Source organism: Lissotriton vulgaris, chromosome 8 (genome assembly GCF_964263255.1).
Source record: "Lissotriton vulgaris chromosome 8, aLisVul1.2, whole genome shotgun sequence".
In the NCBI taxonomy this organism is placed as follows: domain Eukaryota; kingdom Metazoa; phylum Chordata; class Amphibia; order Caudata; family Salamandridae; genus Lissotriton; species Lissotriton vulgaris.
In genome coordinates, this window is record NC_141696.1 from 421,488,123 (window position 1) to 421,500,446 (window position 12,324).

Sequence of the window (12,324 nt, forward strand, 5' to 3'; positions counted from 1 at the left end):
TGCTAAAAATCACTTTGGTGAGAAGTAGCTTCAACCGTATCGTTTTAAGGAATCTGGGCTCTTTAGGGTAGTCAAAATAAATAACAAGCATTACCAATGCCAATAGGCCTGGCTTTAAAGTTATGTTGATTGGTAATGTAAAGCATTACAACTAAACATTATAGTAATGGGATTGTATTTGAATGTGCAAAAAACTGTAGAATACTATTGGTGGAGGTGGAAAGGTAAGGTGACAGTGCACTGTCAAGCCAGACCTAAAGAGCCATATACATTAAGGATTGCCTTTCTCCTATCTGTGCTGCTGCCCAACAAATTATTTAGCTATCTAAGACTAATGGCATTCCAATGTCAAGTGTATACCGCTGAAAGTTCAAGCTTAGGCAGCTGAATAAACAAAATGATCACAGCTGCATGGAGGCCAAACACTTTTTTTTATGGAAGCAAAACTTCCGCCCAATCAAAATATGTACTTTTGGCTCCCAACATATGGTTGGTGCAAAGCCCTTGTCTAGTGATGCTCTCATAATTGTCTGGGGATAGCTGTGCTGTCAAGCCAGATCATAATGAACACGTTATCAAAGTTCAATGTGGTGGTCCCTTCTATTTTCTTTGTAAAAAATCTCTTACAGAACTGATGCTTGCAAAGAATCACCAGAACATGCCTAGTGAAGAAGGTACAAGTAAGAATTTGTAACACTAATAGAAGTATAACTGCAACAAGAACCCGATTTGAAGCAAATAAGTAACAATGTTTCACTAGGGACTTATTTCAGTAGCACACGTGTAATATTTTTAGTAACAATTACTAATGCAATTAGTGCTACGGAAATCGGCACCCAACAAAGATATTTAGTTATGAGAAAGATAGATATTTTGTTTGGTACCTGAACTGAAAAATATTGGTAGGTGCTAGTGTGTATAAATTTACAAAGCAAAGCTTTTACTGTTGCAGGTTGATAGAGGGCCTTTTCTGCTCACTGCTTGCTGAGGTTTCGAATTTATGCATTATTTACTAGGTCATTATCAGGACAAAAGGAAAGGGGGTAGACTAGTGCCTATACCAACTACTGAAGAAAATGTGACATTTGATAGTGTGAGTTATCAGCCAGACGGCCAGTGAATCATGACTGTCAGTGCCCATCAGCACAGATCATCACTGTACGCCCAGTTGGTGCATGCAGACCTAAGTCTTTTTTTTGGTGTCTTAATACACACTAGCATCTACCAATATTTTCCTTGAATGATCACTATGGCACTGAGCACCATACACATTGACCTCGTGTAAGGAATGCAAGGTCCCCTTCTAACATGTGAACGTTAAGGTGGAGATTAGCATCACAACAGAAATCAGGAGATAATGCTTACCTGACTAGTGCAGTTTGTGTGCCTGGATGATTGTGTTTGAGTGATGGGAAGAGGCGACTGGGGTAAATATCAGATAATATTGTAGCGCCCATCTTTCTTTCAGACAAATATCTAATTTCTAAGATGACTAATGCAAGTGATACTGTCATCCCTATGTAGTCAGCTTTTTAATGTTTTCTTTGATGCTCTGATATAGGGCCCATTGTCAGTGCCCACAATAGGTGGAAAAATACAAAGATACAAATACTTGTAACAAAGAACAAGTTACTTACCATCGGTAACAATATATCTGTAAGAAACATTAGTTTGTGATAGATTCCTTACCTTAGATTTACCCCCAGGCGTCAGACTGGATCCGGATACTTTTCGTCAGCAGTAGCCCTGCGTGTCGGTAGGCGTCGTCGTGCGGCTCCGCGTACTTCGTTTGCATCGTAGTCGCCGAGATACAGTCGCTGGAGCTACTTAGATGCGCCCATGCGCGCTGACGTCAGTTCTATACGCTACTTTCCATGCCAGGAACGCAGAGCCATGCAAGATACTGACAACTGGTGCATTGAAACTAGGGCCCTGAATGGGATGACTTTAGCCCTAGAAATCAGTTCGCAGAACGGGAAGGATCGGTGGGGCGGTAAGGAATCTATCACTAACTACTGTTTCTTACAGATCTATCGTTACCGAAGGTAAGTAACTTTTTCACCTGAAAGAAACACCTTAGTGATAGATTCCTTACCTTAGAATAGATACCCCAGCAATAATAAGCCCGGTGGTGGGTCTGCGAACCAAGATCACACCAGAAAGTCACGGAGAACAGAATGGCCTAAGAAGCCATCTCTCCAGACTTGACTGTCAAGGCAATAATGCTTAGTAAAAGTGTGCAGCGAGGCCCACGTAGCTGCCTGACAGATGTCTTGCAGGGGGGCACCACGTCCCAATGCAGTAGTAGCTGCCGTCACCCTGGTAGAATGGGCGTGCAACCCCACCAGAGGTTCCTTTTTAGCCAGAGAATAACAGGCCTTGATACACAAGACGACCCAGCTGGAGATAGTTCTCTTGTGTACAGCCCGGCCTTTCTTGGCATCTATGTTGCCAACAAAGAGCTGGTCATCCAACTGGAACTGTTGTGTGGAATTCAGGTAGAATGAGAGGCCTCGCTGGAAGAGTGCGGAGGAGAAAAGAAAGTGGGCAAGGTATTAGTTTGGCCTATGTGGAAGGCAGTGACACCCTTTGGCAAGAAGGAAGGACGAGTGCGGAGCACAACCTTATCCATATAAACCGACAAAAAGGGAGGCTTACAGTAAAGAGCCTGGAGCTCACTCACGTGCCTAGCGGAGGTGATGGCAACCAGGAAAGCAGTCTTCAAAGTTAATAAACTAAGAGGACAGTTGTGAAGTGGCTCAAAAGGAGGGCACATCAAATAAGTAAAACTAGATTCAAGTCCCACTGAGGCATAACAAACAGAATAGGAGGGAAAAGGTGTGTAATGCCGTTAAGAAATCTATTTACAACAGGGGAAGTGAAAAGAGAGGGCTGATCAAGGAGCCTGAGAAAGGCTGAAATCGCAGATAGGTAGCCCTCAATAGTGCCCAGAGCAGAGCCCTGCTGGGACATAGAAAGTAGGAACAAAAGGACTTGTGAAAGAGGTGCAGAAAGGGGATCTACAGCCTTTGCTGTGCACCATGTCACAAATTTATTCCACCTGCAGGCGTATACGGATTTAGTGGGAGGACGCCTGGTTGCCAGAATGATATCACTGACTACAGGAAGCAAGTCAAATGGAATCAACTGTCGCCGCTCAATCGCCATGCATGTAGGTGGAGGCTGGACAGATTCGGGAGGAGGACCGTCCCCTGCTGCTGCGACAGAAGATCCTCCCAAAGAGGCAGTCAGATTGGGGATCCATGCTCATACTGAGTAACTCAGGATACCAAACTCTTCGAGCCCAGCCTGGGGCCACAAGAATAACTTGGGCCCGGTCGCGCCCGATGATCTTCAGCACTCTGGGTAGAAGTGGTATAGGCGGAAAGGCTTACAATAGACCGCAGTTCCACTCTTGATGAAAAGCGTCACCGAGTGAGTGCCGCCTTGGAAATTCCAACGCGCAGAAGAGATGACATTGCGCATTCTCTTCGGTGGCGAATAGATCTAACCAATGTTCTCCCCACTGTTGAAAGAGACCTTGCGCCACCTCAGAGTGTAGACGCCATTTGTGATCCATCATGCACCTGCAGCTGACTTTGTCCGCCCTGGCATTCAAGGAACCTGCCAAGCAATGAACCGTCAAGGAAATGCCTTGATGTTCCAGCCATGTCCAGAGATGCAGAGCCTCCTGATATAGGGTCCACGACCCCACCCCCCCTTGCTTGTTGCAATACCAAATCGCGGTGGTGTTGTCTGAACACCTGCACTACTCTCCCCTTGACAGAGGGAAGTAATGCCTTCAGTGCAAGTAGGATTGCCCGGAGCTCCAGAAAGTTTATATAGAGCCTAGACTCCGCCGGAGACTAGAGACATCTGATCTCCGCCTCTCCCATAAGGCCGGCCTATCCCAGGAGGGGGAGCATCCGTCATAAGCATGGGCGAATTTTGCGAATCTCGCGTTCGCGAATTTTGCGGATTTGCGAACTCGCAATCCGCGAAATCCGCGAATTCTCGCGAATTTGCGGATTTTTTTTTGTGTTCGCGCGGGTTTCTGCCAGTTCGCGCGGGTTTTGTACAATTTCGCAAAACGCGAACTTACCTGTCGGGTCGCAAGTTTCGCGAACTTGTTGTTTCTACGTGTCCAACCTGTTTGGGACACTCTTCTTCATCACTGCCACTCTCTGTCACCACTGCCACTCTCTGACTACTCATGCCACCCTCTGGCCCACCCATGCCACCCTCTGTTTCATCACAGCACCCTCTGGTTGTCCAGTCAGTGTACATTATTGTGGCAACGCAAGCACACCTTCCCTGCCTCAAGTGACCTGAATTAATTTGGGGCTGATTAATGTGTCACAGAATATTTTTTTAGCTGGCACCTGCTTCCTTAGTGCTTCCTGATTAGTGATCTTTTGCACTTGCTAAGTGCTTTCATTGTTGCAAAATTAGTTACAACACCTGCCCTGCCCCAACTGACAATAATGAATTAGGGGCTGATTAATGGATTTGAACCTCCAGCCTGGCTCCTGCTTGTCTCCCTTAGCTGTAATTCAGGACCTTTGTGGCATATGTGTAACTATTCTGAGGTTCAGAGCAGGGTCACATAATAGTTGCAACTGGCAACTGAACTCTGGAGGGGCCCCTCAGGAAGCACTACAGGAAATGGCTACTAATGATGAGCCTGAACTTTTGAACCTGGTAAGGAGTTTGTTTTGCTAAGATCGTATTTCTGCAATTTTGCGCTTATTCGCGGGGCGCGAAGTTGTACTGGGAAGCCGCGAACTCACGCGAACAGTGCGAGCAAGCCATGAAATCCGCTGCTCGCGGATTTGCGGATTTTGCGGGAGATTCGCGAATCTCGTGGATTGCGAATTTACCGAAAATCCGCAAAATCCGCGAGCGAAACGGATTTTCCGCCCATGCTTAATCCGTCACCACCGTGTGCTCCGGTTGAGGAAGGGAGAGGGATCTGCTGCTAACCCAATGTTGGTTCATGAGCCACCACTGCAACTGATGTGTAGTGCCCTCCGAGATCTGGACGTGCTCAGACAGGTCCCCTTGATGCTGTGCCCACTGGAACTTCAGGTCAGGTCCCACTGCAGAGCCAGCATATGCCATCTGGCATGATTGGTCAGCAGGATGCAGGCCATGAGGCCCAGCAGCCTCAAGGTCATCCTGACCGAAACCCAGGACAAGGGCCGAAAGATCGGAATCATAGCCCGAATGTCCCGGACTCGCTGTTCAGGAGGATTAACCCGAAACTGCGCAGTGTCCAGAACTGCTCTTATAAAGAGGAGCTTCTGAGAGGGAACCAGGTGCAACTTTGGCACGTTGATGGAGAACCCCAGCAAATGCAGGAGGTGGGAGACGACTGCCTGGGGTGAGCCCGCCTTCAATAGACAGTCAGAGATGGAGGAAGACTGAAACCCCTGATCTGCACTGATGAGCTGCGACAACCGCCATCACTTTCGTCTGGAGGTGGGAGACGACTGCCTGGGGTGAACCCGCCTTCAATAGCCAGTCAGAGATAGGGGAAGACTGAAACCCCTGATCTGCACAGATGAGCTGCGACAACCGCCATCACTTTCGTGAACACCCGAGGGGTGCTGGTAAGGCCGAAAGGGAACACAGTGAACTGAAAGTGCTCGTGGTCTACCATGAACGGCAGGTAACGCCAGTGGGCCGGCAGGACGGGGATATGAAAATAAGCGTCCTGCAAGTCCAACGCCATCATCCAGTCTTGTGGGTCTAGGGCAGACAAGACCTGAGCAAGTGTGAGCATCTTGAACTTTTCCTTCAAGAGGAAGCGATTGATGTTCTGAAGGTCTAAGATAGAATGTAGGCCCTTGTCCTACTTTGGAACCAGGAAGTAGTGGGAGTAACAACCACGACCTACTGCTGGCGTTTGTACTTCTCCAACAGGAAGGTGCAGTACTCTTAGCCAAGGGGGTCATCGAGCGCATTCCAAGTAATCCCCTGACATGCGGTGGTACTGAGGTGGCATCACTGGAGGGGTAGTCTTGAAGGAGAAGGAGTAGCCCCTTCGGACGATCTGTAAAACCCACCTGTCCGAAGTGATGGTGCGCCAGTTGGGGAGGTGATGGGGAATCCTGCTGCCCCCTGGCGTTTGGGGGACCTGAAACACCGGACTAGGAAGGTTTGGAGGCAGTGGCGGCAGGGGAGGTGGTGGACTGACTCTCCCGTTGGCCCTATGACCTACCTCAGCAGGTCCCACATCCGCAGCTGCGCTGAGACTGTTGCTGCGCAGGCCTGTGGCTCTGAAACTAACATGTTCGGGCGCCCCTTCCTTGGCCAAGAGAGGAGCAAAAAGGAGAAGCAGAAGAAGCGCGCGTGGCTGAAAGGCCTTAGTACTTGACTGTAGCCAGTGAGCCCTTAAAACGCTCCAACGCACTGTCTGCCTGGTCGCCAAAAAGGCCAGTGTCATCAAAGGGCATGCCATCAGAGTGTTCTGGACATCCCCGGAAAAGCCAGTTGTTCTCAGCCAGGCATGACGGCGGAGCGCCACTGTCATGGGAATCGTCCTGCTCAGAGAGTTGGCGGTGTCAAGGCCACAACAAATTGTGAACTTGGCTGCATCTCTCCACTCTGCAGTAGCTTGAGAGAGCACTGTCCAGGCCTCCTCCGGACACTGAGGCAGCACCTGCGCAACCGTGTCCCACACAGAATGGGAATAACCGCCCAAGAGGCATGCAGTGTTCACAGACCGCAGCCCTGAAATGGCGGAAGTAAAAATGTTCTTCCCAAACGGTTCCAGTTTCTTGGATTCCCTGTCCAGAGATGCAGAAGGGAATGTGCTTTGGGATACAGAGGCTTGGATGACCAAGCTCTCAGGGATTGGGTGTGGGGTGAGGAGACTGGGGTCACCCGGGGCCAGGCGATGGCGTCAGGCCACGTTCTTATCCACAGGAGCACCTGTGTTGGGCCTGGACCAGGTGCCCAAAAGAATGTCCGAAAGTGCATCATTATAGGGCAGCGGCGGGTCTGTAGAGGAAGACGCTGGCCGGAGCACTACTGTCAGGAGGTTAGTCCTGATGGCCACCATAGGTAGCTGGAGGTGGAGAGCCTTGGCTGCTCTACGTAACACCACAGAATATGTGCCACCTTCCTCCGTAGCCACGGTAGAAGGAGACAGTGTGCCCGGTTCTGGAGTTAAAATCCATGTCACCTGCATCCTCCAAATCGTCTTTCCTAGTCCGGGTCTAACTTGCACTGGGCTGTTAGAGGGTCCTCAGACCGCTCCCAGTGCTCCACTTCCTCCCCAACCTGCCGGGCAGGCGGAAAGAAGGGAGGCAGATGGCGAAAAGAATAGAAATTCCCAGTGAGTATTGACATTGATCGACACCGGTCAAGCGCAGTCTCCACGTCGAGGTGGAAGCCGGGGATGGCATCGGCCATGGAGCCGGCCGACGCCGGTGGCGGTGCCGTTGATGTCTATGTCGGTGGAGGTCGAACGAGGCCACCCGACATCAGCTGGGATCCATGCTTGGATCCATGGGGGTCTTGCGGCGTCGAGACGGAAGTCGTCGACGATGTCGGGGCCAGAGCTGGTGACGAAGAGGAGGGAGGACCCCCCAGTCAGACCCGCAGGGCCCAAAGGCGTGTCGGCTTGGCCTAATGGGCAAAAATGGCAGCCCATGGCTGACAGGAGGTCCTGTAGCTGGGCTGGACACGCCCACGGATCTAGGAAGGGCAGGTAGGCCATCAGCAACTGTGCAGGCTCTGCCAGAGCAGCAGGGGTGGCACCACCTGCACCCTCAGCCATGTCACACGACAGGCTAGGGGCAGGCGAAGAGCGACAACACTTATTCGGCTTCTTGTGCTTCGCCTTACCTGATTTAGAGAGTGAAGATTTTATCAATGGTGGTGGTGGCTCCGCGACCGGTCCCTCGACCTCCCACTGGACCAGGACCTTTTACAGCGAGGAGCCGACTCCCGGGCCTCCAGCAATTTTTGGAGCCATGGCCCAGCATTCGGGGCATGACTCAGAGTCGTGATTGCGCCCCAGGCAGTAGAGACACTCACAGTGCCGGTCCATCACCAACATCGTGCGGGGAAAATCCGTGCAAGACTTAAAACCAGACATCCCTATGCACCAGGAGCCAAAAACTCAAAAAAGAAAGACAAAAGACCCAAAAATAACTCAGTCAAAATGTACTGGGGGTACCGCTCTCTCTGGATCTGCGCTTGCTGGTGTGGAAAAAGAAAGTAATGACGTCAGCGCGCGAGGGCGTCATCTAAGTAGCTGGCACAAGGTCATCTCGGCGATCACGACACCAACAATGGCCCTGGAGCCGCACAACACTACCTTCCGACGCACAGGGGTACTGCTGACGAAAACTTTCCGGATCCAGTCTGACACGTGGGGGTATTTCTAAGGTAAGGAATCTATCACCAACATGGTATTTTCAGATATAATAATTTTGTGGTATACAGTGGGCAATGACGTGCACACATGTTTTTAAAGTCTATTTTCTACACATTACCCGTACTGCACAGGTGTGAATTTACATTTTACTTTAGCTAGAACTTGGTGCCACCTGCTCACACAAAAATCTATTTATGTGGCATTTGTGCTAATCTGATTATGTGCACAACTTCAAAACTTTAAAAAAATAAACAGTACCCACACAATTTTACAACTAACTCCGAAAAGGAATTTTAATGGAAACTCCTGCTGTAAGAAATCAAATGTTTCATATTTCACATGCGAAATCCAAGACAAGAAATAATATATAGTACTGAGAAAACAGAACCCTGACTGCACAATATACTGAAAGTGTCACTTAAAAGAAACTTACCTGAAAAATTCCATGAAAGTGAAGCCATAACCATGCTGTTCTGCTATTCCTGCACAAACAACATTTGCTGATGCTCCAATCAAGGTCCCATTACCTTTGGGGGGAAATGTAATAATATATTTTCTATATTTGATTGTTATGGGTTATTTCAAGCACTTTCTAATGATAAACACGTAATATGGACTGTTGTGATAACACAGTCAAGTGTGCAGGTAAACAATTACTGAGGCAACCTAAGTCAGCACCGTGTTCCCACAAAGCTCATTAAAATTAAGAGAATGACAAGTTTTGTATCACAAAATAGTAACAAAACGCCATCAACACACCTTATGTAGTTCCACACCAAAAAGGATCAGGCATTGACATTGCTTGAATTTTAAATTCAGTGAGGATAAAGGAAACAAATCTGAAGCTAAAGAAGTCACTAGTTTGCAAAAACTGTTCAGCTCAACATTTTTTTGCCAGAATGTATTTTCTTCTAATTTTGTCATGAGAAATTGGATTCAACCATTGATTATTACTGTTGGGCTTATTTAAAGTCTGGTCAGTCGAAACCCTAAGGGCCAACACACTTCTGCCATTCTGTCTGTGCCAGCCACAGGTAGAGTGCAGTGATATAGTTTAGTTAACTGGATCGACCTGCCCTCGAATCTATATAGTTCAGTACCCCAATAGGGTCTTAATAACCTCATGACAACAAATGGCACCAGTCAGCACAGCAAACTGATTGTACGTACCTCACAGCAGCACAATGAAAAACTGCTCAATCAACCATTTTGCATGCGCTCATCTCAGGTGACTAGAGGGGCAATTCAAAGTGTGACCTAGCCAGAGTACTGAAGCATCAGGTCAAGCAACAAATGTATTCAGATTCCCTTCTGTGGTGCCACCATAGCAGGAAGGCAGGATCTGCTTTTTCATCTGAAGGATGGGGCTTGTGCATGGTGATGCAACTCGTGAGCTCCAGCTCCAACAGCCTTCTTAGAAGCGGACCATCTTTACTGGATTACTTAAAATCGTTACAAGAATAATAAATATAAAATGCCGATGCATCAGCAGGAAGGATTACAAATTATACGGATTACATTTAAAACATTATCTTACCCAAGACTTTAAAACACACGACAGAACAGCCTTATCACTTGTGATTTGGTGAACATGTAGGGATGCGCTATGTTCATGCAAGTAATTAAATGTCAATTACTCTAGTGCACAATCATGCACGGACAAGGCCAAATGTAACTGAGCTATTCGATAAGATACCCTAAATCAGGCTCCTGCACATGGTGCCACGAGGAAATCACACCATGGCTTACCAAACCCATTTTCAGTGAGGGAAGCTTTTAATTTAACGAGCCTCATGCTGGTCATGAAAGGTTTCGTAGGCATGCTGACCATTACTTGACTCCAAACTCTAGGTTTGATGGAAATCTGTATTCCAGCTATATTTATTCCTATGGAACCTCAAACCTCCCAATGTGGTCTATAACCTCACAGCTCTACGTAGCAACAGTAGATGGCATGGCTACAAGGATACGTTTAATAGCAAGCATGAGGACACATGTAAGTTGTTAAACTTGTTACTGTGCTCGAATCGCATCGACTGAAGTGCCCCCCACCCCACTCCTCGGTGTCCTGGGACCTCAGTAGTGGTGGACCCAAAACTGGTAGCCAAGTACTCTTCTCCAGCACTTGACTGTCAGGGTAGCAAGACGGAGCAGTCCAAGGCTTACTCAAGGTGGTGTTAGATTTTCAGAATTCAGCGCATTCCATACTTCCAGCTGATACAATCAATGTCCAGTCAGTACTTTACATTTTAAAAAGTATAGTACTTTAGGACACACAAGAGAATTAGACTACACATAAAACTAGGATAAACAGAGAAAGTGAGATGTCTCTATAACCCTCTGGGCCAGAGTTCTGAACCCACACAGTATTATAGCTCCTAGACGCTAAGCACTATAAAAGCATAGTTAACATATAGACACACAATTAACACTGCATATTACAGACCATATTGCACAAGGTTGCTCTCATTCACTAGAGCCATGATACCAATCCTTGTATTTAAAATATATAGTTTCAACATTTGATGTGAAGTCAAATGTTCTTGATCAGCCTTTAACCCCTCCCACCCAAAGAAACAGAAATGCCCTCCCATCCCGAGTGAGGATACAGCTGTAGTGGCATCAGGGATCTGATCACAGGTGCCTGGTGTCTGAGCCCAGTCTGTTGGAGTCCCACTAGTCCAGTAGCCACTGGCTAGTTGTAGGGGTGTAGTGGCTGGCCAGAATGCCAGTACACCCCGATACCCCAAGGTGCCACAAAACGGGAGGGAGGGCCCTATACCATGGGGCAATCTCACCAGCTACAGATTGTAAATACAAGTACCGTGCAGGCTCCCCCAGCACAGGGGAGGAGCCTGGGCAAAGTGATCTCACCTCAAGGACTGGGATCAAGCTTCCCTTCTCCCTCTTCCTCCCTTGTGCAGCTGTCAGCAATTTCCTTGCATTCCAGAGAGGCTGCTCCATAAGTCTCTCACAAACAGCTGGTTCTCTGACCAATGCCCATGCTCCTGATCAATCTGGCAAATTCCTTTTCAGCATAATTCATAGGTCATAGAGAAAACTTCCTCAAGTTCCAGATTTGGTGTGCAAGCTTCTTATCTTGCCTTCAAACCACGGGCCCTGACTGCCTTCCTTGATAGAATCGTAGACCAGTCTTCAACATACACTGACTGCTAAGACCAGACTTTTATCACCTCTGATTGAAAGGATGACCAAATCAGAGAATCCGCTACTTTTAAACCCTGGGTGCCCTTTTAATCAGGAGGCACAGTTGTGGCGTGTTCACTGCATGTCCAAAGCATGCACAAGATAACTGACTATCTTTCCCCGCACAGGCTCTCCATGCCAGCCCAGGCTATTCTCAAGAGAGGTATTTTATTAACTACAGACCAAGAGTTGCTGACTATCACTCAACAGAAAAGGGGAGGGGGGAGCGTCCCTAACCGAATTAGTGCAGCTAAACACAGATAAGAGCAGATGTCGCCCCCAGCCCACCAGGCTTCTCCAAGGAATAGAGAGGGGCCTGGAGAACTGGAATGTCCAGCAGGACAGCTTACACTACACACAGCTGCCTTTGAATTTTAAGTAGGAGGTGTTAGTCCTGATGTGGACTGGTATGGAGTTCAAGATTTTGGGTGCATTTCCTGCGAAGGATCGAGATACGTTTTTTTGTTTGTGGGCTATAAGGAGTAGAGTGTTGGTACTCCTTAGGCTTCTTGTCTGACCGGCCTTCAGGAGTTTAGAGGCCAGGTAGGCGGATTTCCCTGTGTGCAGCGCTTTGTGCGTGAGGCAGGCAGTTCTCAAGTTTGCACGCTTTTCGATTGGGAGCCATTTTAGCTCTTGGAGTGCAGGCGAGATGTGTTCATATTACTTTACTCCGGTGACCATTCTGGCTGCTGCGTGCAGAGTTGATCTGAGGGGAGCTAGTTGGGATT

General features: G+C 48.1%; 1 protein-coding gene across 1 annotated transcript in view; it reads right to left on the reverse strand.

The window, feature by feature from the left end:
• OCA2 (OCA2 melanosomal transmembrane protein) overlaps positions 1-12,324 on the reverse strand; it is an 833,084-nt gene that overhangs the window by 84,105 nt on the left and 736,655 nt on the right. Inside the window, exon 23 of the mRNA XM_086934183.1 lies at positions 8,823-8,916. Coding sequence (XP_086790309.1) covers positions 8,823-8,916 — 94 coding nt within the window. The remainder of the gene's footprint in view (positions 1-8,822; positions 8,917-12,324) is intronic.